The 27,955-nt window shown below is 39.3% G+C and overlaps 1 protein-coding gene across 1 annotated transcript in view; it reads left to right on the top strand.

Annotated features, from left to right (window-relative positions):
* LOC134214378 (heparan sulfate 2-O-sulfotransferase pipe) overlaps positions 1-27,955 on the top strand; it is a 1,043,896-nt gene that overhangs the window by 977,892 nt on the left and 38,049 nt on the right. Inside the window, exon 4 of the mRNA XM_062693767.1 lies at positions 10,439-10,560. Within this exon, the coding sequence (XP_062549751.1) occupies positions 10,439-10,560 (122 nt within the window). The remainder of the gene's footprint in view (positions 1-10,438; positions 10,561-27,955) is intronic.

The following is a 27,955-nucleotide window of genomic DNA, read 5'->3' as shown; positions in this document are numbered from 1 at the left end:
GAAAAACTTGTTTCAATAGGCATGAACCTGTTTTCAATGAAAAACATTGAGATTAAGGGAACCTATAAATATGGGTACCGCATAATTCTTGCATCATTCCATTACCACGTTCTGATTGGTGCAAACACCAGCGAATGAGCAGCCGCTGGGTCTGCCGAGAAGCCATAAAATAGCGCAACGCGGTTTTTCCTTTCATTCTGACCGGGACAAGCGAAGCAACCGCATCATCGATTGAACAGCACTCACACCTTTTAGCAGGGAATGAAGTCTGCACCGACCGATTTTTTCGGCTTGACACCATCGAAGCGACCATCATCAGCCGAAACCTAGCCCGTACATCAGCAGTCCACCCTACAGACCCGACAAAGCAGCATTGCTGAGCAGATACCGACAGCAGCAGCAGAGTCGAGCCGAGACCGGCCGGCATCGGTGCTGAGCCGAGACAGGCTGAACAAAAGCCACATGATGCAGCATGTATTTATGTCCAAAAAACAAACGGTTCTTGAGAGAGCCAATAATAGAGATCAATATCAATGCTTTCAATACCCTTCGGGATAGAAATTGTACTTGGGTGCCAAATCCAATATTCTAGAGATAAAATTTTATGCGTGATTTTCATAAATAGCGTCAAAACTAACAGTGGCTAATTTTTCTGATTTAACCGCGAAGTGGTCGAAGGACTTCGCTTGACCATGCTTTTAAAGATTCATAAGATGTCCAAATCTCTCACATAATCTTATTTGGATAAAAAAACACCGATAACAGCTCAAACATGAATAAACTATCAATAGATTTTTCATCAAATGTTGGATTTGATCGATAAAAAAATATGTAGATAGACATTGTTTTATACTGACCGCACACAAAGCGAACGTGACTGAGAAAAGAACACATACTTCCCACATGAACTGCAGTTCTAAGCTCGTTTGCCCGGCTTATTGGCCTGTATCTAGCGAAAAGTCCCGTTAGGAAATAGACGCCAGCAGCGAGCAACAAGCGTAAAAAAGAAGAAGCCCTTCTCGAACGCGTTGATGATGATGACGCTTTGGCTGACAAAGAAGCGGGATACAAGACACTAGCTGATTGGCCCACCAATTGGGAAGCAGAGAAGATTCAAAATAAGGTATAAAAGAAAAGTGCATTCGCTCGCAGAGCATTCAGTCTTTTTTATACCATCACTAGAAATTCGCCGTTATTTGAAAAGATCGTTTTCTTACTTTTTGCACTTAGCCGAAGCAAACAGCCTTTTTCAAGGCTCTAAGAGTTAAAAATAATGTTCTCCTTCAGTCGCTATCGCACGGATTAGAAGGCTCTTCAGTGGAAGGGCTGAGATACAGTCTACATCCCCTGTTGAGCCAACTTGTGGTTTATTTCAGGCAGTCCTTCAGTGGGAAGGTTGCCACTGTCGAGGCTAATATTTCGTGACCGGACAGATACTTCCTGAATTTTTGTTTGATGATTCTTGTTCGAGGTAGATTTGATTTCTGTGTCGGTTTGATGAGAAGATTTTGCCAAGGAATGGTATGCAACGCCGATTATTTATCCAAAATAGTTGATGTGAGAAATTTTGACATATTATGTATCTTAAAGGCATGGTCAAGTCAAGTCCTACGTCCACTTAGCGGTTATGTCACAGACATTACCCACTGTTCGTTTTTCACAATAAACTTCTGGTAATTCTGAAAAGTGCAGAAAAATTAATTGACCATTTCCGGAACTTCATAGAGTGCCCCGGCGAACCTGTAGGAACGTACATTTTTGTTTTTGCACCAAAACATGTCATGCAATAGGTCCTTTATTTTCAAGGTTTCTCACGAGTCATTCTCTGATGATTCTATAAAGAACAATTTACCTCACTGGTTACTGGATTATCACGGAGTGTCCCAGGGTACCTGTAGAACAGGACATTTCCGAATTGAGGCCAAAAAATTTCATGCGGTGGCTCGTTTGTTCATGTTTTTTACATATGAACTTCTGTAATGTGTAAGGGAAATCATTCACCAATTCCGAAGCATCACAGAGTGCGCCGGCGGAACCTTTAGGTATGGACAAAAGATATTTTAGTTACTAGATAAAGATTGTCGCTGCCGTCGCTGTCCGGAACATCTTTTGCTGGCGAGGATAGGGGAGCTAAATGTCAAAGAAGGAAAATCCATACGATTTGACAGGTATGTACCACACATGTTTCGGACAGCAGAACAAAGGGAACCGAAGCGACAATCTTTATCTAGTAACTAAAATATCTTTTGTATGGACATTCCCGATATTAGACTAAAACTGGTCATGCGCCAGCTTATTTTTCATGGTTTCTCATGAACAAACTTCTGAAGCCTTCCTGAAGGGTGAAAGTCTCATTGGTCACTCTCGGAACCTCATGGGGTGCTTTGAGGGCATTTGCATGTATGTACATTTCCGTTTGTAGACCAAAACGCATTTTGCGATAGCTCTATCTGTTTGCTTACTTACGAATAATCATTCGACGTCATTGTTCACGTCATTGTTCAAGGAAAATCGACGTCATTGTTCACTTACGGACCATACGCAGTGCCCCTGGTGAACCTGTAGAAGGGGGCATTTCCGTTTGTAAACTAGAACGTATGTTATTCGATCCTTTATTTTTAATAATGCGCCATTCCACACACTAAACGAAATTTTACACTAAGATGGCGTCTTCATCGGTTTGGCTATCGTCGGCGGAAGTGAAATTTTCTGGCAAGATTATTTGGTTTTGGTTTTGTTAATCATTGGAAATGATTGTTTTCCGGGCCACCATTTTATACGAAAGAAGGTCAATCCGACATGAATTTTATTCAAAATGCATAACATAATGGTTTGGCAACGACAAAAGGTTACCCTTCAGTAGCAGAATTACAAGAGCTCGACGGAAGGGATGATGCAATCAATTTGTTTGAATGAATGGAATCGCCTAGCGCCGATGTCACCGAAACAGTCCATTTTTGCAATCACCCCTTTCTGTTCAGAAAATGCTGGTCCTGAGAAGGAACAGTTTTCTTTCCCCCAATGCGCCTTTCAAATAACTAACTGCAGCCACACGCTTAGCGGAACCTTGCGTTGGAATTTCACTTCGTGCTGTTATTGTCCGACGGCCACTCGATGAGTTTTCGCTAAGACGCCACCATTTGGAATAAATTTTCAGCATCGCCACTGGTGGCGCGGGATCGCTACAGACGCCAGAACAGAATGGTTTTCCGTTTAAACTGCTATCAGTCCTGCTGCTGAGTTTGCTTCACTACGCCCGCTCTTCATGTTCGACCGCTCTCTGAAGAATCCCGATCAAAATGGATCGCGCGCGCCGGAAAGCAGCTCTCTTGTATTCAATAAAGTAAGCCCGTTAGCTCCGCCCCTTTGTGATCTGATATGGGTGTAAATATGATGTGCATTCATAACGATTAACGAAAGGGCGGGGCTAATGAGATTACTTCATAAGATACAAGAAAGCTGCTTTCAGGCGCGTGCGAGCCATTTTGATCGGGATTCTACAGAGAACAGTCACGAAGCATGGGAGAGACTGAAAATTCGAAGCATCCTGCGAAATTTTCTCACAAGATGAATTTGGTTATGAGCTGTTAAAAAAAGTAACAAAATAAATTTGACCCAAGACGAGATTTCTTCATCGTACAAAAAATAATCGCTTGGCGTCTGTCGATCTGATCGACGGTCGCCTGTGGGTGGATGCTGCAGAAATTTTCCTCTAAAGATGCGCCTTTATACATTTGGCTGTCATCGGTCTGTCGTCTGTCTGTCATCGAGTTTATACTATTCCATTTAATTCCACTACTTTATTGTGACAGATATGTATTTCGACCTCGCATCACGCGGGATCGCAAAAGACGACATTTTTGTAATCAAGCCTTTCTTCACATAAAATACTGGTTCGTTGAGGTTGAATAATGACCACCGACGCCAACAATGCGATGGTTTTCCGTTGAAAATGCTACCAGTGTTGCTTTTTTGCTCCGCTGCATCCACACTGCGTTAAATCTTGCTCGAACTGACGATTAGTTCCAAACCAGCCATTTACTTGATTTTGATGTCTGTGCTTGCGATGCATGCACGGGTTTGGTTGTTTTACTACTTCTAAATTGTTTGCCAATTTTGAATTATGAATAGTTGAAAATTGATATTTTGAGAACAACACATTGAAGCGTTGACTCATCCTTGATCAAATGGTTCAAAAGTATTGGAAATCCATCTAGAAACGGCTGAGATATTAACGTTCAAAGTCTACCATATTTTCGTGACGGTCTCTGATTTTCGCAATCGCAAGGTGTACCCCTATATAAAAAAGATAAACGTAGTCCTACGGTAAAAGAAGGTAAGGTACCCCGGAGCAAGTGAAAATACTGGTAAGTGGATACTATGGCTGCCGATGAATCGGTGAACGTTTTTCAATGGTAACAATGTTCTAGAAGGATGAAGCAAAACTATCAACGAATTCACGCGACACAAAACTATATGAAATCAAATCCATTTGAGGCACCATACTAATGCTATTGGTTGGTCATGCTATTACTACCGGGAAAAGCTATTACTTTTATTTGAATTCAATGGATTTCCAACAAAATGGTCGTTTCTAAATGTGTCATTGATGTGAAAAATTAATATTTTGAGCAATTAAATAATTGTGTGACATGGAAAACGATTTAAAAGTATTAATTCAAGCCAAAATTTGCAATTTTCATTTTCCCTCGAGTTTTAACATACATGGGGCAAGTGGGACATATTAGAATAACGTTCTCGATAGAGCAATTTTAACTTTTTAATATTGTTTTCTAGTGAAAAATAACTTCGACACTCATATATTATATGGCACTGAATCAGATGCAAATTGATATCGTTGGTTTCTTTGGTAAAAAGTATTGTACGGTTAGATACCAAATATGTATTTTGCATTCTAAAAATTATCTCCCGCTTGAAAAAGAACAATGGTCATAACTATGCAATATTTTTCCGTTTCAAGTGCAAATAATCTATTTATTCCACAATAGATCAACAGGTTTTGTCTTGTGTTTTGTTATTTTCAAATCAGATTTACATATTTTCAGATAAATAAAGTCCTTTACTTGAAAATTTGCAATTTCGTTCTATTACACACTCGCACAGCACGCCGCTTGAATAAAAACGCTTCTTTGAAGTACTGATTTATTTAATAATGTGTGTTCTAAACAGAGAAATATCCATCCGAAAAGTGAATAAAGATTTGTTTATCCTTTCCACCCAAAACATTTGGTACAAATGTAAGCTAATGAAAAGCAAGACAACATCCAATTCAACCAGTAAATCGACTGTTGTCGACTAATAAGGCTCGATGAAAAAATAATTTTTTGCCGCAAAATGTTTTATGCAAAAAAAAAAGTTCCTTAAAGTTTTGCCTAGGGACTACCCCTACGTCTTTCCTTGAAGGTATAAAAACAAAATCCAGTTGCTTATAGTTTTCGAAAAAAACGTCATAAATTTCGAAACATTTTTTTTTTTTCAGTCCGGGGCTGGCTCGTCTCCGCGAAACATTGAATATAGGTATTCTTATAGTACACGGCAGACTGCGATGGGCTGGACACTATTTTAATATGAAATTATTGCAACACCGTTAGTTTGCTCTAACTTTCTTTTTATCGGATGAACAACAAAATTGCAGAACAGTTGTATACATATATAAACTTCAGTTTACATACATTGAATCAATTTATTGCTAAGTCCTCGACACTTTCGCTTCACAACGTCCCAAAGAGCTTGTACAGTCATATCTGATACCTTTAACTCATTTTCCAACCACTTCCTACACATGTTTTTTGCATCCTTGACTATCTTATTGGTTTTCCTGAGCTCCCACTTCATCTTGGCTCAATAAGTTTCGATCAGGGGCACGAAATACACCGAAAAGTCTCATACCATTCCAGCAGTCTTTTTCAATAATGACATGAAGCTGAATTCGGCAAAAATGAAGGTTTTTTATTGTGCTACTTCAAAAATGGCAAAAAACGTTTTTGTTGGCACTCAGTCTCTTAAATTTCACCATTGACGGTACTTGTTGTGACGAAAATTTCGCTCGCTTTCCACAGGTGCAAATGGCCTGCCGAATTAGGAATTCGATGCAAATTTGAACATTTTCTTCTTTTGAAACGATCATCTACTTGGAATTTATCTTTCCCGGTGTAAAATTACTGCCCTGGCGTTTGTTGGAGGTCAGCTTTCACGTATGTTTTGTATTTGGTCAACAGCTCCGTGTATAGCTTCCTAGCATGGGTCTTGGCAACAGTTGCCGTTCATCGCGGTTTGGAAGTTTTGAACCTTTTAGGCTTTTAGTCCAGCTCTTGACTACACCTTTGGAACGTATCTTTGGAAAACGCCGACCTTTTTGGCAACATAATTGATTATATGTTGGGATTTCTGGAGAAATTAACAGCGTTGTTAACAGTTGTAGATAAACCTTTGCACTAGAAGTCCACCATACAACACATTTTGAAATTTAGCCTCTGGAATGAGTTATCGAAAAACTACTAAATGATCGAAGGCAGATTACTAAATGATCGATAACATCGTTGGTTGCATTTTGGATCTCTAGAGGAAGTGCTATATCCGCTTATATCTTTCAAATGAGACGTGTGATACAGGCTAAAATCACAAAATTTCATAGATGAAAGTCTTATTTATGAAAAGGAAGTTTGAAATGGGCATCGGATGTTTATAAATCGCTGAGATTTTTAACTATCTGAAAAGAAAATATTCTTCGTTTTGGAATGTGCAACATATTTTGGACCCCCAAAATGTACATATTTTGGACACCCCCCTTTTAGACTGTTCAAAAATGAATTTTCAATTTGCACAGGTCATTTGAGCTAAAGCAAAGTCTTATCTTTCCATTGACATGCATCAATGAGAAGATTGCAGCGATTTAAATTTGCAATTTCAACATGAACTGATTGTGTTCGTTATGAGATATTTAATGATGTATGCTTTGAAGCGTAACGCATTGTAACGCTTGCCTTCTTGAAAAAATTGCTTTCATCAACATTTCATCCAAATATCGTTATTTTCGCACATGAAACTAGTTAAACACATTCGCAGCAATCTTATTTGCATAAAGACCATGCGGAATTCAGCAGCGGCATTGAATTTAGTTCAGATATCAATAAAATGTCAACAGGAGGGTCCAAAATATGTAGGGGTCCAAATCAAGTTGGTTACCCTAATTTTTCGGTAAATGAGACGGACCTTAATGTTTGTTTTCATTCTGATTCTGATAAACTTATTTCTCGAAGGACCTTAGCCGGCCCTGTAAACATACTGTGAAACAATATTAAATTTCCGGTCCAGGCATCCCTAAATTGTCAAAATCGAATGATAATTGTGGTCATCTACAGCATCTTACGAGCGCTAACGGCCGCTTATTTTAAGCTCTTTTAGTGGAATGTCTAGAAGTAGTTTGATTTAAAACGGAAAGCAGTACGGGGTTTGACTTTTCTCATACTGTGTATCAAGTGTGATATCACAAAATAAAATTTGAAATCGAAAAATTGCGTTTATTATGCAGTAGAAGGAAAGTCCAGCCCCGTACTGCTAACCGTTTTTAATCAAATTGCTCCTAAAATTTTTGAGAAGAATTTTAAAACACTTCCCGTATGTTTCCTCGTGCAATTTTTTTCAAATATTATCCTTACACGGAAGAAAAAAAGTACCCAAAGTTGAGTACTTTTAAACTTACTTTTGAGTTATTTTTTCTCTTCGCTTTCATCCACTCTTTCTTTTGTTGTCAAAAACAAAAGAGCCAAACAATCCAACGACGCCAGTTCAATACGGGAAGCCAATTTTGAGTTTTATTACCTGAGGTCGAAATTGAGTGAATTAAACTTAAATTTGGGTCAATAAATTTTCCGTTGGGTACTTTTTTAACATGGGAGTAAAGGCAAACTACTTCGACCCTACTTACTCAATTTTGGCTTCCCGTACGGATGTTCGAGGTTGGGTGAATTAAACTCACTATTGGGTAGTTTGTTTCTTCCGTGTAGACATCTTCTTCTTCATGCAACCTTTATTCGCCAATAATGATAAATTCATGAGGATGATGATGATTGCTGCGATAACAAACGACACAAGACAAACGTCAAATAGATTGTACCTTACCAGAAATGTTAAATTGTGGCGGCTATCGAAATTAATTTATTGTTTTTTTTCGGTGATAATTTCGGCTGATTTTGATGATAATTATATTGTGGCAGCTATTACCGCACGTAAAATGCTGGATAAATGACGAAAACAGAACAATATAACTTAAGTTATTGAAATTTAAATTTTCACGATCGAAAATCATTTTACGATACATAATTAAATACCCGCGCGAAATGTACGGTACAATATGAACGGAGCTTTAAACTTCAAGAACAGCACTAGCGCCACACCAACAAACGGTGGCTTCAAGAACTAGTGCTTGTTTCACGGGGTTGGTTTAGTAGCGACCGGTAAAGTGTCAAGTGACGATCGATACTGCGCTGCCGAACGACTAATATTGTCGGGCCGGCACCAAACCGGACCGCGCGATTGAGCACTCGCGCTGCGACGCGAGTCGCGACAATTTGAAATATTTCATTAGTAGTGCGCATCATGCACGCATGGATGTACTATCATGCGCACTAATCAGAAATGAGTTGCGACGTCTGATAACTGCAGATATTTCATTTTATTGAAAACAAATTTTCGATTTTCTACTATACACGGAATACTCATGCCCGTTAATCTTGCATTAAGGCTGTGAACCATTCCAGCGATTCGTTTAACTTTTAGTTAAAATTTTACAGTTTAATGGTTATTTCTCTGTGGTTAAAAATAGCCTGCTTCGGAGCATGGTTAGATTTGACAGTTCGATAGTTATGACCTGGGAGGGAGCTCTCGATACTACACATCAAATAAATAAATACTGTCGTCAGGCTACAAGCAAATTTTCAACAAGAATAAACAATCAACGTAGGCGCCACCTGAAAAGACTAAATTTTGTTTTGTGTGTTATTGTTGTTATATCGCCTTGGAAAATTTTCTTGACGAGAGTTTTATTCTCGGCTCACACTGACATGTCATGACAGCTAGATTTCGGCTCGGCTTGACACACACATTTTTTGAATCTGTTTCTCCCTCCCAGGTTATGACGGCCCAAAGCTACTGAGGCAGTCAATTATCATTTTTTGCTCTGTAGCTCTGTAGCTCTGTAGTTTGCTCCCACTGGTAAAATCTGTTCGGATAATTTACAGACACCCTTCTTCTTCTTATTGGCATTACATCCCCACACTGGGACAGAGCCGCCTCACAGCTTAGTGTTCATTAAGCACTTTCACAGTTATTAACTGCGAAGTTTCTAAGCCAAGTTACCATTTTTGTATTCGTATGTGCATCATGAGGCTACCACGATGATACTTCTATGCCCAGGGAAGTCGAGACAATGTCAAATCCGAAAATTGCCTAGACCGGCACCGGGAATCGAACCCAGCCACCCTCAGCATGGTCTTGCTTTGTAGCGTTTTACCACACGGCTAAGGTGGGCCCCTGCAGACACCCTGTATAGATAGAAATTAATCCTTCAGGACGAAATGACCGTTACATTGTTAAAGGTCTTTAAACGATAAAAAATCATTTTTAATATCTTTGCCATACACTTTTAGTGCATTTTCATTGGGGTGCCTACAACTGACAAAAAATACGTTTTACTCAATTGAAATATGTTTATTATAAATAACGGAATCAATTAAATTCGATCACCAGGTGCCGGCTGAGATGTATTGAAAAGTGAATTGAGATAGAAAGATAGTAGTCATCATAATAAAATAACTCTGCATTCACCTATCCAAGAAATCCACTAGCGGGACATGCATGTGAATAAAACAAGATCTGTCATGGAGCATTCGCAAACCTCTGGCTAAATTGCATTTATTGGTAGCTATTTAAACACCATCTCCCCCATCCATCAACGCAGATTGGCAACGGATACACTCAAACAGATAGGTCAGGTTTAGGTCAACCGATAGATCATTTCAAATTGTTGAAAGGTAATGCCGCAGTCTTTCGTCGCACTGCCACAAAGTTGCTTCGCAAGTACTTAATTTATCGCAAAATGCATTGAGGAAGCTATTGCAACATCTCCAATGAACTTCGCGATAAATAAGCACTTGAGAAGCAACTATGTGGCAGTGCGTTAAAAGAGAACATAAGAAGCAACTTTGCCTCTTGCCATTCCCACGGAGTCAACATCTATTAATTCTTCGTACAACTCTCCCACGAATATGAGATAAAAGTCCCACTTACCTGTAGCTTCGTGGTCAAACTGGCTAATTTATTGACCACAGAGTTCGAACTGCTCTCGCAGTTTATGGCACTTTTTCCCCGCACAGTCATCCATTTCTCTAACGGTCTGTTTTATTTTCTCTATTTGCAGTTGCATCAGCCGGATCTGCCGCCAATAATCACGGCCAGCCACAACAGCAGCAAAATCACGGACAAGTACCAACGGACAGTAATCTGCATCACACGTACAACTATCTCAAAAGCACTGGACAGGTGAGCCAACTGTAACATAGGCATCAGGGTATTCCATATGGAAATGCAGCGTCGAAATGGCTCAGATGGTCATTTCGAACATAAAGATGCGAAATCAATTGTAATAAAATGTTCCATTCAATAAGATGCACGGATGCATCCCTTTACCATATTGAAGGTGGGGTTTGAGTCTCAAAGTGGGATTAGACATTTTTTCTTGATTTCTCTGTCGCCAATTGGACACACCTATGTAAGTTTTTATTGAACACAAAATTGCATAGCGGCAATAGTCCTGTTGTGGAACTAAATACCAAACATATGTTCTCAATTTACCAACGCAAAAACTTTATTTTTAGATGTTTCCAATTTAGTTTTGATGTTCTGCAGTTGCCTTGAAACACCCTAACAGACACTCCACCGGGAAGAACCACATCTCAAATATACCCAGCGAAATGAAGTCCGAACGGAGGCAATGATTGCTTTCTTCTTCGAGGCCGTATGACCGCCTACCCAAGGTTCATAAACGGGCGGCGCGAACGATTCGAATTGAGCGGGGCCGTTCGTTGCCGCTGGGTTTGGGGTACTAACATGATTCCGAAACGATAGACAGACCGACCGACAGCTTGTTTATGCTGATTGGCAGACATCATTGCATTGATGGCTGCTGGATGGCTGGTAGAGATTGCATGAAATTGCTATTTCGATGAATCGTGGTTTGCTGCTACGGGCCGTATGGCAGATGAAGCTGTCAAATGGTGGCGGTCGTAATGGCTGGGAAACAACGGAAATCAGCCAATAATCGTGGACGATTTCTGGGCGAAGGAAAATTGAGTTAGGACTTTCAAAATTGGCGAGACTTATGGGTATTTAAAATACTCATTTGAAGGAAGCGTTATAACTATGAAATCCTTCCAGAAACCTTCGATTCGGATAGTTTAGTTTCAACTCTAACGATGCTATATCGAGTGGATAGGAGAAGTTAGGAAAATTTAAAACTTCAAAATGCTTATCAAATTACCTAACCCCTACTCATCCATGAAGACTTTTTAAATAATTTATTAAAAACTTCAGAAATTGTTGATACAGATTCATGTCTATAATTTAACCCACAACTGTCATTGAATTTTAATAAAATGGTTGAGAGATTTTTTGCAGTATATGACGAAAAATGAACACCTTAGTCGAATTCAAAAATGGAGAGTCTCGTGGCTGTTTTGAATAGTAGAATCGCTATCGGCTCCCCCAGATGAACATTTCTCCTTTCCAATTTGGAGTTTGAAATTGCACGATTTGGGTATACATACGTTTGTGACCAAACAATTGAGTTTTCCGTTTTTGTCGAATGGTAACTTTTTTTTCGGCACTGTTTCCCGTATCTGATAAAGGAAGGCAAACCATGATTAATACTGCTTGATTTGGCAAGAATTAACATTCTTAATGTGATGGTCACTGCATCGCTACAACCATATTTGAGTTATTCTTTTTATAGACATTTTTGTCAGACTGTTATTAAGTTTTTTCTATGAGCTCCGTTATCTAACATAATCGGAAGGGTATAGTCTTTTTAAAGTTGATGAAAGCATTCAATTTCTTCAAACGGTCTCAATTCAATCTATTACCAAACCATTCAACTGTTGTAATTCAAAACATTGTTGTCCATCCTTTCTATGGTTTGATCAGAGTGCTGTAAGCTGTACGACAGAATCGTCACCAAAGACGAGATACCAACACCTACATTCGTTCTTACAAGTCCAGGGAAACATATACGTCCCTACAGCGGCATCTAACCCAGTCATCTCTTGAAACAGACACGTTTTGTTCAAAATAATCTTGGTTGAATTGAAAGCGACACAGCGGGTGTTAGTTTCCTGCTCGAAAGAGAAAGTCCATTACGAGAAAAGCTCCTTTCATGCTGTTCGACTATTAGATATAACTGGAATTGGTACAAAAACAAAACACATTGTTGAAAACGTTTGAAGGGGTGGGGTAGTGGGAATAACGAAAGCTGTCTGGTCAGAGGCGACATTGACAAAAACAATTCGAAGATCCTGTATAGGACAATTGGGCTCGGTACGTACGTACCACTGATACCAAACGAAAGCAGCTTCCTCGAGAGGGACTTCAATGGTTTTTGTTTTCTAGTCCTTATGCGTCCTTTTAGATTTTCCCCAGGGAGACGGTTTTGCCGAATGAATGAATGTGTGCAGGTATGTTTCGATGGACCCGGGATCCAGCGTAGTCAAGGGATATGACCGTTCATTGTCCGATTGCGTCGATGTTGTTGTGATGTTGTTTGAATTTGTTTTCAGAATTAGAAAACGCTGAGCTGCTTTTGATGTGGATCTGAATGGCCGAAAGCTAAAGTGCTTCGGAGTGGGCGAATGACATTCAATTGCCCGAAAGCACATCAGCAGTGTTAGCAGAAGGAGCATCGTGGGGAGAAAATTGTAGAATCGGAAATTTTTTGATGGATATGTTTTTAAGATTTCTTTGCAACGAATGAACTAAATTTTATTTACTAACGCAGCCTTTTGAATTTGAAAGTTTTATTTCCTACAAACTTTTCTAATTGTGAACATCACGCTTAAATTTTGTTCGCTTAAAATGCTATTTTCGTCTGCTTTTTATTGATCCCACAAACGAGTAATTGCAGTCTCGTAGTTTGGAACTCATCAAACATTTCAAAAGAGATTAAAAGCAACATGCAGAGCAAAATCTATGCTCTGTTAAGTCGTAAGTTATGCTGCATATATAACCGAGATTCAAAACTATCCAACTTCAGAATGATCTGCTTTGAGCATAGCCATGCGATTTTCCTGTAGATACTCGAATGAATTTTTGTATACACTGGATTTTCTTTTTTTGTTGAAAAATCAAAAGATTTCCTCGAGAAAATTCGATAGAACTTAAATTTGGAAGTATTCAAAAGATTTTTCTGTGGAAATTGGAAAAATATCCCGCGGAATTTAGAAACGAAAGCTCTTGGTGATAAAAAAGACATGAATAGGCCATTCGGTCGAAAATGTCATTTGGCTGAACGGAGACCTCATTTAGTCAAGACGCTTCAAATCTCACTTCTCAGCCTCAATTTCAGACTTCTCAGTGTGAAGCGAGTAAAGAGAAATGGGTGTGACCCAACAAACATTGAAGACGAATAAAGCGCTTATACAGCCAAAAATTGACTTCTTCAGCTAAAAACTAGCTTATTCAGCTTGAATTGTTTGTTTGGGAGATATGAGCAAAGATAAATTAGTTAGACGTTTCACATCCCACTTCTCATTCTGTAATTTCTCCCTTGTGGGCACTCGAACTTGTTGAACTAACAACATGGTGAAAAACTGTTTTTCTCTCCTACTTGGGCATCTATGCCATCCAAATCTTTGGAAGTTGGCTGAACATTTCGATCGACCGTACAAATCATTTTGCCAAAAGAGAGGTTTGGCGAAACAAAATATTCGATCGAAAATGCCGTTTGGTCGCAGTTCTCTTCTGGCCGAACGGCTGAAAATCTTCTTTCTCCGAACAGGTAATTTGGCTACGGCCATACGGCCAAACGGATCATCATAACGCCGAACTGGCGATTTGGCTGAAGATGTCGCTTGACCGAACAAGTCATAGGACTGAACAAATCATTTAGCCGAAAAAATAGGCCATTTTGGGTTAAACCGATTAGGTCCAAAACAGACAAAAACAAACGCATCACAAATGGTGCAAGATCACAAAAAGCATATGATTGTCTGAGTTCGAAGAGTTTGCACTTTGAACTGTTCATTTTGAAATATGTCGTTCCCTCCCAGTAACGCAGTGTGATGTTTGCATCATTTTGTATTGTATTTATTTTCATCTGGCCTGGAAACTCAATCGGCTAATAGATATTTTCGACAAAACAACATTTATGACTTAAGACAGAATAGTCGTCAATCAAGTTTTTCGGCCACACCACTCTTTCGGGAAAATGAGGTCGGGCGGTCGAAGTGTGCCACGAAGTGTGCAAAGTGTGTTGAATATGTTTTAACATATTTTGACCAATTTATTTCGCATGAAGGCTTTAAAATATTTCTTATTATCTATTTATATTGGGAACGACCAGGGTAGATAACGGAAAATCCCTCTGTTTTGGCTTTTCTGGTCATAGAATTTATAAAGCGGAGTGATTCTACAACATCCGACGTTTCGACCCTTGGTTTGGGCCTTCTTCAGGGAGGTCTACAAGATTTTTATTTAAATATTTAATTTTATGTTGACATACATTTTTTAATAGAAAAATCTTACTATAGGGGTGCCGCTATGTGTCTATCGCCTATTGCTGGGCGTTTAATTGTCGGGGGAATGGTTTTGGAGCTAGAGCTTGTGATGGATATTTGTGGGTATGGTTTGAGGGTGTAATTCACTAAATTATTATTTGCCACTTCACCAAACACAAACATGGTGGCCAGACACTGTATACTAGTATTCGTGTTATTTTAGAGATAAGATTTGAGTCAGCTCTCCTATTTGGTTGGAAGTTTATGTGTTTGTGTCATGCTTTCTGTTGTAGTGTCTGTGTCATATTTATTTTATTATTTATGTTATTCTACCGAAGATGAGTTGGTCGGGTCCAGAGTGGTTGATTCTTGAGGAGATGGTTTCGTTTGGATTTGTCGGTTTTGTTTTGATGCGATCGTTCGTAGTAATCCAGAGTATATTGTGCTGAGTCCTTCAACGTCCGTTCGGTGATTTACTGTTTGGGGTGTGTTGTATATATGGAAGCATTCCAGTAGCGGTAGTGTTGCTCTATTATATGTCCGATCTATAATTTTGGTTCCCTGTATGTTAAAACTATGGTCTTCTCGTACCGTGTGGTCGGTGAGAGCTGTTTTTGAGCATTGTTGGATCATTGCATGGTCGGTGTGAGTGTAGCCTAGTTTCCGCAATCGATTAATCTGAATGATATAAGATTGGTGTCCACTTAATCGTTTCTTCAACCTGTTTGTAGTCATTCCTATATATGTGTGTGGACAATCATTGCATGGTATTTGATATACTACATTGTGTTGCATCATTGGATCCAATGGATCTTTGACTTTCGTGTGTAGCTGACTGACTGTGTTGACCTTTCGATGTGCTATTTGTATTAAGGGATATTCCTGGTGGAGGCATTTGGCTATTTTTTGACTGAGTTGTGGTATATAAGGAAGACTAACATATTGTATTATTCTGTTCTCTTGATTCTGCTGTCCTGTTGTTGATCGTTGGCTGTATTGATGTCCAGTTTGTGCTGACAGATGATCTATGGCTGGTGTGGTAGTGATGGAGACGGATGGTTGGCTATTTTGTTGTCCAGCTTGTGCTGACAAGTGATCGGCTGCTGATGTACTAGTGGTGGAGTTGGTGGCGGTGGTGGAGGTTGGAATTGTGGGGTCGACAGGTGGGTTGTTTCCAGACGTGGCTGCTGCATCCATTGGTGGTTGTAGTGCACGGTAGAAGATGCAGTTGATGAGACTGGGTGGGTAGTTGTTTTTCGTAGATTGATGTTTACGATTTGTTTTAGCTCCTGTGTATCTGCTTTGGGTGATAATGCGATGACTCTCTTGGCAAAATTAGTGATCATATTTATTTTTTGTGGTAGTGGATGGTATGAAAAGTAATTCAGCAGTCTGCCTGATGATAGAATAACATAAATAATAAAATAAATATGACACAGACACTACAACAGAAAGCATGACACACACACATAAACTTCCAACCAAATAGGAGAGCTGACTCAAATCTTATCTCTAAAATAACACGAATACTAGTATACAGTGTCTGGCCACCATGTTTGTGTTTGGTGAAGTGGCAAATAATAATTTAGTGAATTACACCCTCAAACCATACCCACAAATATCCATCACAAGCTCTAGCTCCACAACCATTCCCCCGACAATTAAACGCCCAGCAATAGGCGATAGACATATAGCGGCACCCCCATAGTAAGATTTTCCTATTTAAAATGTACGTCAACATAAAATTAAATATTTAAATAAAAATCTTGTAGATCTCCCTGAAGAAGGCCCAAACCAAGTGTCGAAACGTCTGATGTAGTAGAATCACTCCGCTTTATAAATTCTATGACCAGAAAAGCCAAAACAGAGGGATTTTTCGTTTCTTATTATCAGCCGCTTTCAATCTTGCGACAAACTTAGGATTCTTGATTTTAAAAAAATAGGTGGTGCATTTCATACAGATCATCTCTACTTTTCAGTTTTTGGCATTTTTGGAACAAACAAAAAGTGAGAATGCGCGTCCAATTATGTTTGAGCTAGCACGCAGAACGGTAACGCGATCAAGAAATTGTTTTGTTCTGCGTTGTGCGGGTGCGTCAATTAAGTTGCAAGTAAAAATTTAGTGCGCGTTTAATTGTGTTTTCTTTAGCAAGCATAACGATAGAAATGTTTGTTCTGCTTTGTGTGGATAAGTAAATTAAATGGCAAGTAAAAAAATGAGTGCGCGTCCGATCGTGTTTCCTTTAAAATGCAAAACGATCGCTCGATCATCGAAATATTTTGTTCTGCCTTGTGCGGGTGAGCAAATTTATATGCAAATAAAAAATGTACGTGTTCGATCGTGTTTCCTTCAGCTCGCAGAATGATTGTGCGATCATCGAATTATTTGGTTTTGCTTTGTGTGGTCAATAAGTCAATTAATGAGTGCGCCTTCGATTATGTTTTTTGTTTAAACTCGATCATACTACACGTTACACTCGGCATACCGTTTACCAAAACGAACCCTGCTACAACCCTTACCTCATATATCCAACATCCCAGTGATTTCTCGTGGAAGTACAGATGACTCGGCGGCTTACTTCAAGGCGAGTATCACGTCAACATTGTCCTACCCATTCCTTAATAAGGCAAAGACAAAGGTGCCGTTTGAACGAGATGGCGCCACAACATTTAAAGTAAAATGAATTTCCTTGTATGGACAAATCATCCGTTCTCATCAACTACGCATCGCACCAAAATGAAAGCTAGGTCAAAAAGCAACAAATAATTTTTAGATTTTTTGTACCCACGACTTGTTTTCCAGTTCTAAACGGAGATCACAGCAACCACTGCGCGCGGACGGCTGCTGCTAAATTTTGCTGTCAAGTTTTTTCACCCGTTTTTGTTATTTGGCTGGTGGACAATTGTATAAACTACTTTTTTTTTTAAATATTAAGTGTGATTTTAAATATTAAGTGCAGTGATGTGGTGCCTACGCTGGTTGCAACCCATTCATCCAGGTTTCGGATACATTCGGTGAGAGGTTCCAATTTTATCTCTTTTTTGTGTTATTATGTGCATCTTTATAATTATTAAATAATTGTAACATATAATAGTGCTTTTAGGCTAATATTTAGTTGGGATTATTGACTAAATGACTTGACTCTGATTTTATCGCTTTCGATACAGAGAAAGAACAAGCTTGCACGAGCGTTCTGTATTGAAAGGATATGCGTAGATTTGTTAATGGTTTGCACCACAAATAGACTGTAGTTCACCCAACTAGTTAATCTCTGGTTTTATTTTTTTATGTCTAAATATTGAGTTCGGCATTTGAAAAATTAATTATTAAAAATAACAAGATGCTTTAACAACTTTTATAACACAGTGTTTGTAAATAGTTTTCAAGAAATTCTACCCGGGTAGAGGAGGACAGCAGAACAATATCAATTGTTACTTTTATTATATGCATGACTGAATAGCAAAATTTGATATTAGGTTGTTTGATATAGTTGCTAAAATAGAAAAAGTAATGACAGAGATTGTTCGAGCGAATAACTCATGAATGACTCATTTTGGCATTGTAGTATCAAACTAATAGCAAAATATTTGCAAAAAAGAAAATACCAAAATCAGTTATTATTGATATGTTGAAAACTCAAATGATGATTGAATGACAAATTTGTTGTGATAGCAAAGTTTGTTTTTCATTTGTTGTGCTGCTCTCCTTACAATAACACATGAATAACGGATTTTGATAAAATAAGAAAGTGTGTTTGTTATTTTATGTTATTCATGAATAGCATAAAAGTAGCAAAACCTGATGTCACAGCAAAGTTTGTTATTTTTATGTTATTAGTTTGATTTTCGTCTCTACACGGGTATACATTCATTATTTTACCCTTCTGATGTATTTTCGATTAGTGGGAAGTATTACATGAAATGTCCACAATCTGATTCATATTGTTCTTACACTTATGTGTTATATCATATTTGAAACTTTATCTACGTTCTGGGGGAAAGGCCCATGCTAATTTTGGTTTAGTTCTTGTCAGCGATTAAACAAATCAATTCTATAGTCTTTAAGATGCAAGAAATTTTTAACGAAGGAAAGAGCTTTCCGATCTAATCACCACCGATTGTATGTCGTTTGTCTCTTTTATCCTCTGCAAAAGTATTAGTGCAACTCTCAGCGATAGCCCTAATATTCTCAGTGGCTGTTTGTCAATTTTCTTTCTTCCTTAAATGTACGATCCGAAAGAATGAGATACTTTTCCATAGCAATCAATTTGTTACTAAAATTAGGGTTTTTATAGCAGCTACAAGTTACATATAAGACAATTTCTACATTATTTGGCAATTTTGTTTATGGGAAGCATGTGTTTGTCCATCTCATAGAGTACTCATGCATATTCATTAGGAAAAGATCATCGCTACCGCCTATTGGTGGTACAGCTAAAAAATCATGTTGAAATTCGTATCTGTATTTTTTGTTGACAAAAATTATGATTTTTATCTTTGCCGAAATTTCCTCTGTAACCAATAAGGGAAGTGACTATTGACATGTATTGGGAGGTGGGTGGGGCAATTATTTTTTATTTTTATTTTTTCTTTCTCGTTTCAGAGAGCGAGTATTGGCGCTAAAACCTAGGCTAATTAGCCAGGGCAAGTCTAATACCTTGTCCCACCCCAATAAGAAGCAACACCATGGAGAACGGAGTGACATAAATTTCTTAGCATTGTCACTCCCAACGTCTGTACAAAATTATATCATTTGCTTATGATGATATTCCTAAACCATATTCCCTACCAACCATCCAACTCCTTGACATCTATGAGGGCGTCGGTGAGTCGCTGGCCTCTCGTTAAGTAGATGTCATATCATATGCCTTCCTTTCCCTAGTAACGGAGAAGATGGGCGTGGCCGGCAATGGTAGCTTTCATGCTTTATCATTTTGGACCTCCAATTGGGTTGCTATTATATCCCAAATAGTAATCCATAAGCAATTGGGGTAAGAAAGTTAAAGAATATACATGACAGCTATCAGTATGCAATCTACGAAATACTCCGTTACCACGCAACGCAACGCAACGCAAGCGCAACTTGTTTTCCAGTTCTAAACTAGGAATGGGCGATACCGATACGATATATCGGGAATCGATATTTTCGCTCCGATTAATCGATATTTCGTATCGATTTTTTTAAGTTCGATATTTGACTGTATCGATTTTTTCTAGCGGATATCGGATTTCGATTTTTTGAATTCCAAAAATATAGCACATTAGGCACAATCTGTTAAAAACTGCGAAACAGCGAAACTTTGATGTGCGATTCGATGACCTGAAATGAAAAATCTAAACTAACCCTGTTTTTTTTTTTGCTCGTGCTTTTAATTTTTCGGGCGTATCGATATATCGGAATATCGATGTTTCAACGCCGATATTTTTCGGCATCGATTTTTCGACAATAAAAACATCGATTCGGCAGTATCGATATTTTTCCGAAAAACGCCCATTCCTATTCTAAACAATAAAAGAGATTTCATTGTACCTTCATACTAAATTCTAGCTGTATACTTTCAATTTCTTCAAGACTGTTCTCCACCTCGTGTGTGGAAGGAACATTGAAAGATTACGATATCGAACAGCAGATGTCACTAGTTTATATGCAATAGTACATTGATACAAACACACAGCAACACCACCTGTCGCCTGATCATGGAAATATTGCAATTATACCATCAGGTGTAGTGGCTGTTGTTAGGAAGGGCCTCAAGCGGAATTTTTGCTAGAATGCAACTGACGGCGTCCTATTGGAGGTCGTCAGTTGCATCTGCTGATCGATATCGTTCAATGTTCCTTCCACACACACGAGGTGGAGAACAGTCTTGAAGAAATTGAAAGTATTCAGCTAGAATTTAGTATGGAAGTACAATGAAATCTCTTTATTGTTTAGAACTATAAAGCAAGTCGTGGGTACAAAAATCTTAAAATTATTTGTTGCTTTTTGACCTAGCTTCCATATTGATCCGATGCGTAGTTGATGAGAACGGATGATTTGTCCATACAAGGAAATTCATTTTACTTTAAATGTTGTGGCGCCATCTCGTTCAAACAGCACCTTTGTCTTTGCCTTATTGACTTGCATTCGAACACGGCCGGCACTGGTATTGCTTGATATTGGGTCACCAGTTCTTACACATTGAGGATGCTGTTAGTCCCAAACATCATCTGTTGGTTCTCGAAATTACAGCTGGCCTGGCAATAACGGAGTAGAAACCGTTGGCGGTCAATCATGCTCATGCTCATGCCCACACTACTCGTTCGGGAAAATGACATTTTCGGCTATATGAGCAGCCAAATGGTCTTATTGACTAAATGGCCCTCTTGAGGAATGATCTGTTCAATCAAATAACATTTCCGACCGTATGACCTTGTGATTCGTTCGGCTGAATGACCTGTTCGATAAAATAACCTGGGGTGGCATTGCGCATCTCGATTCGAACGTAATTCTATCGAGTCGAACATGTTTGGCATTACGGCTTTCGATTCGATCTCGAAAACGACTCATCGTTCGAGTATGCTCCAAGAGGTACTAGAATAAGGGGAAGGGTAATTTGGCCGAAACCCATTCGGGCGAAAGCCATTTGGTTGTTTGGCCGAAAATACCATTTGGCCGAACAGACCATTATGCCGAAAGTCATTTGGCCGAATGCGTCATTTAGTCGAAAGGACCATTTGGCCGAAAGGGTCGTTTGGCAGAAAAAGTCGCTTGGCCAAAAGGGTTGTTTGGCGGAAAGGGTCGTTTGGCCGAAAGGATTGTTTGGCCGAAAGGGTCATTTGGCCGAAAGAGTCATTTGACCGAAAGGGTTGTTTGGCCGAAAGGGTCATTTGGCCGAAAGGGTCATTTGGCCGAAAGGGTCGTTTGGCCGAATGGGTCATTTGGTCGAATAAGTCTCTTCTTCTTCTTCTTCTTATTGGCATTACATCCGCACACTGGGACAGAGCTGCCTCGCAGCTTAGTGTTCATTAAGCACTTCCACAGTTATTAACTCCGAGGTTTCTATGCCAGGTTACCATTTTTGCATTCGTATATCATGAGGCTGGCATGATGATACTTTTATGCCCAGGGAAGTCGAGACAATTTCCAATCCGAAAATTACCTAGACCGGCACCGGGAATCGAACCCAGCCACCCTCAGCATGGTCTTGCTTTGTAGCCGCGCGTCTTACCACACGGCTAAGGAGGGCCCCTGGTCGAATAAGTCATTTAGCCAAATAGTTCATTGAAAAGTGAGAAATGAGGAAAGAGAAGTGAGACGAGAAGTAAGAAGCGGGAAGTGAGTAGTGAGTCTTCTCACTACTCACTATTCATAGTGAGAAGTGAGAAGTGAGAAATGAGAAGTGAGACGTCTCACTTCTCACTCCTCATTTCTCACTTCTCGCTGTCAAAAGTGAAAAACGCGAAGTGAGTAGTGAGACGTCTCACTACTCACTTCGCGCTTCTCACTTTTTAAAGCGAGATGTGATAAATGAGGAGTGGGAAGCGAGACGTCTCACTTCTCACTCCTTATTGCTCACTTTTCACTGTAGAAAAAGAGGAGCGCAAAATGAGTAGCGACACAGCGAGAAGTGAGACGTCTCATTTGTCACTTTTAATTTTTCTCTTCTCACAGTAAAAAGTCACTTCTTACAGCGAGAAGTGATAAATGAGGAGTGAGAAGTGAGGCGTCTCACTTCTCATTTCTCACCTATCTCGCAAAATAAGTAGTGAGACGTCTCTCTTCTCATTCCTAATTTCTCACTTTTCAATAAACTATTCGGCTAAATAACCTATTCGGCCAAATGACCCATTCGGGCAAACGACCCTTTCGGCTAAATGACCCTTTCGGCCAAATGACCCTTTTGGTCAAACGACCCTTTCGGCCAAACGACACTTTCGGCCAAATGAAACTATCGGCCAATCGACCCTTTCAGCCAAATGACTTTCGACCAGATGGGTTTCGGCAAATGACCCTTCCCCTTAGAATAAAGATATGTTTTGGCATTATGGAAACTCGATAGCACACTGGAAAACGACTCAAGTCGAATGAAAAACGCTCGTCACCTCTATAGCTTTCGAATGTTGTTCGAGAGTAATTTCTTAATGATAGTTTTTAATTATATTTGTTATTATTTCTGTACGTGAACAGAATAAATGTTTTATTATTGTATCTTGAAGGAAACAATGTCATTAGTATACCTACTTTTATAGTTTCCAGACAATATTCTATCTCTAAATATATCGAAATCCGCGTAAAAACGACGACAACTAAAATCCGTTTTTTGCAGTTTTCACTTATTTCATGACGATTGCGATAAACCGCGTGAAAAATCTATGAGGGAAATTCACGTAAAAATAGTTGCGTCATATTTAAAAAAAACCCAGATTAATCCACCTAGCGGTGATGGTGCCTTTCTCGTTCGTTCAAAAGGTTTGGGGAAATCTAAAATAACTCCAATATGTGGATTGGTCTTATTTTTCATATTTATTTATATGCATAAAAAAAATTCTCGCCAAACGCAATTTGTTGCAAACAAATCGGATGAGCATAAGAGCAAAAACTGGCATTTTATTTTGTAGTTTTAAAATTAGTATTTTTGCCATAACTTTTGATCCAATTGTACGATCCGGCCAAGTTTCTACAGGAAACAATGGGACAAGATTCTGCGTCGAATGCAATCTGTTGCGAGCGACCTGAGAAGCACACATATTACACATCAATCACAGTAACTTATATATGACCGGATTCAGTCACTATATGGTTACTGCAACCAGATTTGTTGAACTTGTGTTGCTTGGGGAATAGATGAAGTCTAAGTGCTAAAAAAGTGAGCTAGACTTTTTTGAACTCTTTTTCACAATAAATAGTAATTTGACCAGAACATCTAAGCCCATAGTCCGATCTGGACAATTTTCAATAAGAAAATATGAGACATTCTGCGTCGAATGAAATTTAATGCGAGCAAATCGGTTGAGGAAGAGCGCCTGAAAAATAAGTGACATTTTTTTTAGCGATTTTCCATAAAAAATGGTATAATTTTCGATCCCATAGTCCGATATGGCCAATTTTCAATAGGAAACAACGGGACAGGATTCTACGTCGAATGCAACTTGTTGTGAGCAAATCGGTTAAGGATAAGTGCCCGAAAAATGAGTAACATTTTTTACACGATTTTTTCGTATGATTTTGTATTTTGGCCATAACTCTCGATCCCATAGTCCAATCTGGCCAATTTCAAATAGGAAACAATGGGACAGGATTCTGCGTCGAATGCAACTTGTTGCAAGTAACATTTTTTACACGATTTTTTCGTATGATTTTGTATTTTGGCCATAACTTTCGATCCCATAGTCCGATCTGTCCAATTTCAAATAGGACACAATGGGACAGGGTTCTGCGTCGAATGAAATTTAATGCGAGTAAATCGGTTGAGGAAGAGTGCCTGAAAAATAAGTGACATTTTTTACGCGATTTTTCCGTATGAATTTGTATTTTGGCCATAACTTTCGATCCCATAGTCCGATCTGGCCAATTTCAAATAGGAAACAATGGGACAGGATTCTGCGTCGAATGCAACTTGTTGCAAGTAAATCGGTTGAGGATAAGTGCCCGAAAAATGAGTGACATTTTTTACGCGATTTTTTGTATGATTTTGTATTTTGGCCATAACTTTCGATCCCATAGTCCGATATGGCCAATTTCAAAGAGGAAACACCGGGACAGGATTCTGCGTCGAATGCAACTTGTTGCGAGCAAATCGGTTGAGGATAAGTGCCCGAAAAATGAGTGACATTTTTTGAGTAGTTTTGCGCACACACACACACACATACACACACACATACACACACACACACACACACACACACACACAGACATCACCTCAATTCGTCGAACTGAGTCGATTGGTATATAACACTATGGGTCTCCGGGCCTTCTATAAAAAGTTTGTTTTTGGAGCGATCATATAGCCTTTACCGTATACTTAGTATACGAGAAAGGCAAAACGCGCAAGAGATGACCCAAGTGCATTTAAGTAAAACACATGGAAACATTAAAGTAATTTATTATTGAATCCTTCTTTAGCTTTATATTATTCAGCTCAAAATCGGATCTGTAACATAAACTCGAATAAACATAAAACTTATATTTTATGTCGTAACAACATCTCAATTAACAAAACATATAGTATCGCCATAATGCCTAATAAATAATATTGATTTTTATAGTCATTGAGCACAATTTGCTTGTTTATAAATTAACTGCCAACTCATGCCCTGAAGGATGCCTATTCAACAGGCAACATGCTCCACGCAGATGAAATCTCGCTTAACTTTTCAAAAGGACCTAAGTAACATTTTTTTCATGATTTAATTTGAATAGCGCAATCAACACAAAAATATGAAAGCTTTTGATTGCAGTACTCAAATTAATTCAAAAATGTTACTTAGGACCTTTTGAAAAGTTAAGCGAGAAATTATCTCTTATTCTCTCTGTTTACTCACATTTGCCATGCGCTGAGATTGTCTCTCGAGCGGTCGGCATACTAAACACGGAGACAGCTATCTCTTATTCTCTCTTGTTTACATTTCGTTTGATAGAACTAAAGACACTATAAACAAAGACGCGAAATCTGATCCCTGGACAGACAAATCAACTGGCAACCTCGAATGCGCAACACTGCTGATGTTGAATGAACTTTTCAAATTGGTCTATCTAATTTACATGATTTAAAAATATTGAATTAGTATCGCGTTCACCAACCCAAATCGGATTGTGAATTCACTATAAACAAGAAAAGTTCATTTTCAACCTTTTGTTGAGGTAGATGAGCCCAAAATCTCCAAAAAATAACAAAATAATAATCAAAACATGTCTTTGAAATGGCCCTCACCAAATGTTACGCGCGATTTTTTGGAATGACAGGTCTCTTGCTCGATTGGAATGGCACTGACAGTAAATTTGGAATTCCAATTGGAACATTTCCTGTCTTTGTTTATAGTGTCTTTAGATAGAACATACTCGACGAGCTATCACGGCACCATTCGAAATCATGTACTGCGACTGTATGAAGTCGCATGAAATTCATAATGCTGTAATCTCGACACGAGTGCAAAAACGTAAAACGTAAAACGTAAAACGGAAATTTTACTAAATTTCCGTCCAAAGCAGGACTACTCACAGTTTTGAGAGAGAGCAACACAATTTTACTCAGTCACTGAGTAGGTGAAAGTTAGTGATTTTTTTTTCACAGAAAGTTAGGCAAGATCATTAAAAATAAGGCACGGGGTGTTTCAAAATATTTCATCGGCGATTTTTTGAAAAAAGTGATATTTTTTGTTATTTTTTTAATATACCATATAAAAAGTCACGAACAAGTCACTAATGCACGAACACGGTTTTCCGGATAAACAGACACGGTTGATCAAAGCGACGATGGATCGGGTGATGTGCGTAGTTCGAGTCCTTTCGGGGCATTCTCGAGTCCTTTGGAAACCCGCAGAGGGTTACGGCAAGGTGATGGTCTTTCGTGTTTGCTATTCAACATCGCTTTGGAAGGGGTAATACGAAGAGCAGGGATTAACACGAGTGGTACAATTTTCAATAAGTCCGTCCAGCTATTTGGCTTCGCCGACGACATAGCTATTATGGCACGTAACTTTGAGAGGATGGAGGAAGCCTACATCAGACTGAAGAGGTAAGCTAAGCGGATCGAACTAGTCATCAACACGTCGAAGACGAAGTACATGATAGGAAGAGGTTCAAGAGAAGACAATGTGAGCCACCCACCGCGAGTTTGCAATGGTGGTAGAAGAATTTGTGTACTTGGGCTCACTGGTGACTGCCGATAACGATACCAGCAGAGAAATTCGGAGACGCATAGTGGCTGGAAATCGTACGTACTTTGGACTCCGCAAGACGCTCCGATCGAATAGAGTTCGCCGCCGTACCAAACTGACAATCTACAAAACGCTAATTAGACCGGTAGTCCTCTACGGACACGAGACCTGGACGATGCTCGTGGAGGACCAACGCGCACTTGAGTTTTCGAAAGGAAAGTGCTGCGTACCATCTATGGTGGGGTGCAGATGGCGGACGGTACGTGGAGGAGGCGAATGAACCACGAATTGCATCAGCTGTTGGGAGAACCATCCATCGTTCACACCGCGAAAATCGGACGACTGCGATGGGCCGGGCACGTAGCCAGAATGTCGGACAGTAACCCGGTGAAAATGGTTCTCGACAACGATCCGACGGGCACAAGAAGGCGAGGTGCGCAGCGGGCAAGGTGGATCGATCAGGTGGAAGATGACTTGCGGACCCTCCGTAGACTGCGTGGTTGGCGACGTGTAGCCATGGACCGAGCCGAATGGAGAAGACTCTTATATACCGCACAGGCCACTTCGGCCTTAGTCTGATTAAATAATAATAATATAAAAAGTCAATTGGTAACTCAGCAATAGATAAATCACATTAAATAATCCTTGATATATACCCATTTTTAGTCTTAGAGAACCTATTTTTAAAGGGGTTTAAAATGTTAAAATAGTAGCAACTAGTTGCAAAAAGATGATTTCTTCAGCACGAGTTGTACGTTTATCCAGCGAGGCGCCAGTAACGCCAGTAAGTGAACAGCCTTGCTCAGATGGATACCAAACAATGGTTATGAATGATCGTTGCTGCGTAAACAAAGAGCAACAGAGTTTCCCAAGTCAAACTTTGTATGGTATCCATGGAAGCTACGACTTAAGAATTTGTGTTACGCTTGCTCTACTACAAACAAACTAAGACATCACAATGCATCAGGTGTTCTGCTTTATTCACTCTGCTTTCAAGTTGCTGGGATTGAGGAGCCGCCCATGCAGTGTATTAGAGTTCCTTTCTCATAGCGGACTAAATTTTCCTAATGTCTGAAATGATTTTTCTAACAGCGTGAGGCAACAACACTCATTGTTAGGTTACCAAGTGATTTGCTTCGCTCAGTTGTCTCCTATTGGTGAGCGATGAAGATCTATAAACTTTAACCAGCCACCAGACCAGACCAATCAGACCATCTTTGAACCTGACCAGCACCACTCAGGTACCTCAAATTAGACTCTATTTAGTTCGTTTCACGAAATCATGAAGTTTGAGACGTCGCAAGATGGGTTTC

Source organism: Armigeres subalbatus, chromosome 2 (genome assembly GCF_024139115.2).
Source record: "Armigeres subalbatus isolate Guangzhou_Male chromosome 2, GZ_Asu_2, whole genome shotgun sequence".
Taxonomy (NCBI): Eukaryota; Metazoa; Arthropoda; class Insecta; order Diptera; family Culicidae; genus Armigeres; species Armigeres subalbatus.
Note: the sequence above shows the minus strand (reverse complement) of the source record. Positions and strands in the feature narration are given on the sequence as shown.